General features: G+C 33.8%; 1 protein-coding gene across 1 annotated transcript in view; it reads right to left on the bottom strand.

Moving 5' to 3' along the window:
* DCTN3-p24 (Dynactin 3, p24 subunit) overlaps window positions 1–309 on the bottom strand; it is a 10,709-nt gene extending 10,400 nt beyond the window's left edge. Inside the window, exon 1 of the mRNA XM_043034297.2 lies at window positions 154–309. Coding sequence (XP_042890231.1) covers window positions 154–255 — 102 coding nt within the window. The 5' untranslated portion in view covers window positions 256–309. The remainder of the gene's footprint in view (window positions 1–153) is intronic.
* Window positions 310–2,500: the final 2,191 nt, after the last annotated feature.

The following is a 2,500-nucleotide window of genomic DNA, read 5'->3' as shown; positions in this document are numbered from 1 at the left end:
TAATCCAATAATACCTATTCGCCCTTGATCGACTGGCTTTGTTTACCATGGGTGGACCCGACACCTCACGAATCCCTTCCTCTCGTTTTCCCACTTCTATACAGACTCTCCCCATATTAAACTCTGTCAACTTTGCCCCTGCAACTCCCTTACCTCTGGATATTCTGCATCTTTGGGTAGAGGGCCGAATATCTTCTCTTCGAGCCTCTTCACTCGGTCTTCCAGGATGTCTAAGCTTTCCGTTTCGGTCGCCATGTCTGCACTTTCGCGTTCGAATCGGAGTAGAAGAGGGACTTTAAAGAAAAAAAAATAAAAACTGGAGTGGTAGTGAGACGGTTTTAACTTGTTCTGATAATTAAAATTATATTGTGGTTTTAACTTCATGACTTAATGCTGTTCTCTCACCCAGCAGTATAAAATTTTATTCATATCCTAAATTTGGTGTAAAGTAGCTTACAAATTTCTTGAGATAGAACTAATTCATTTTTTAATAAATATATATTTTCTTATGCTTCCTCCTCTTCAGCATTCGCATAATTTAGCTTCCACATATTAACCCGTGACGTCATGAAATCCGTGATGCCGAGTGCACGCCGCGGTGAATCACGCTCTGAGTCACTGACTATTCAATGTCAGTATCACGTATTCATGGATTAAATTATCCATTTTCTACTGAACATACCAGCCAGTTTTTAAAAATACACATACAAGATCCAATAGAGTTTTTTTACAAGAAGATGGCACGGCATGCAAACAGTGGCAAAGCTAAGCATTCATCTGCGTTATTCATTCCTATTAGCTACCAATTTATTTTTTTATCGACTCCATCATGTCCTCCTCTGAACTGTCCGCGGTTGTTATAGATGATTCGATTCTACTTTAACCAATCAAAGGGAAATGGAAAGTAATCGCAGAAAAGAGACTGTAGAGATAAATATTTGTTTATTAGTATTCTAGGAATACACTTGAATAATTAGTAAGTACACTTAATATAACAGTATTACCATCGAATCATTGTAATTCTAAAGCATAGTGTCTCAGCTTCGCAGTCACAAAGAGATGACATGGATATTATTATTGTTTAACATTAAGTGATTATTAAACTTACTAGTGCATTAACGCTAGGTAAAACGTGAGGAAATTGAAAACAATATACCTTTACATGTTTTATTGTATTGTCATCATGCAATCTTTATTTCATTCGTTGCCATTGTTATATGTTACATGTGAATAAAGAGTCAGCGAATCAAATTATCATTGAAACTAATACAATCAAAACTAACAATTTCAATCACTTCTAACACGGTAACATGTTGCTGATCTGGTCTTTTGCTGACCTGAGTGATTTTTGACATCAAGATGGGGACGTCATCTCCACGAAAAAAAAAAAAAACATCCCTGGACCAACAAACACGAGAAGACCTTTTAACTGGAAAGAGTCTCAATCCGGGACCTGCAGGACCGAAACATTTGCGCTAACAAATTGTCCGGAGGATATTGCGATTTTGGCTTTATATCCCCATTCGTATTGTTACGAGTGATTTTCTCTTGCTATCATGGTAGCATTAGACTTTTCTTTGTCCTATATTTCGCTATCTTTTATCACACAATTGTTCTGCCATGACATAAAATATATAGTGTGTTAATATTTACCATGACATCCATCCGAGTCTGCTCCATTCGTTAGCCTATAATGAACAATTTAATTGTAAGATGTTGCCACGTTCCATGTATCTAATAAGTATGCAACTTGAATAAATAAACATGTAAATAGAAGTAAGATGAGTGTTACCTATAATATTAAGGGGATCAAGCAATTTCACACTACTAGTGTAAATATCTTAGGTGTAAACAACGGTATACATTTAGTCTTCAGTCCAAAAGCATTTAGATATTCTTTTTTAAATTACGCCCACTACCTTTGCCATAAACTAAATTATTGTTTAATGTCAACAGTTCAATTGTAAGTAGTGTTTAACAAACTTGGAAAGTGGACATCCGAAGAGTGAAGAAGCTCCATATTGACATGTATCAATATGGAACGTCATTAAAGTTGGCGTTCCTCACAATAAGGTTTCTTTAGTAACCGTCCTCACATAACTGATACAGGTATTTCCTAACCACACATTGTATATATTTTAAAAAGTTATCGATTAGCTACAATGATGAAGGTATGAAGTTACAATGATCTGATTGGTGGCTCTCTCTGTCGAGCGAGTCCATCAGTGATCACGTAAATAAATAAATAAATGAATATATATATATATATATATATATATATATATATATATATACATATATATTTGGAAAGTAATAGACTAAGAATATTACTTTGATATACTCCTGTCTAAAGTTGTCTAAGAAACTGTTGAAAAAAGAATAAACACTTTTGAATGCAACGAAACCAATCATATATATATATATATATATATATATATATATATATATATATATATATATATATATATATATATATTATATATACATACACACATGTGTT

The sequence above is a fragment of the Penaeus japonicus genome, unplaced genomic scaffold (assembly GCF_977035675.1).
Source record: "Penaeus japonicus unplaced genomic scaffold, GWHDUDI00000001_assembly GWHDUDI00000022, whole genome shotgun sequence".
NCBI classification, from domain to species: Eukaryota; Metazoa; Arthropoda; class Malacostraca; order Decapoda; family Penaeidae; genus Penaeus; species Penaeus japonicus.
Note: the sequence above shows the minus strand (reverse complement) of the source record. Positions and strands in the feature narration are given on the sequence as shown.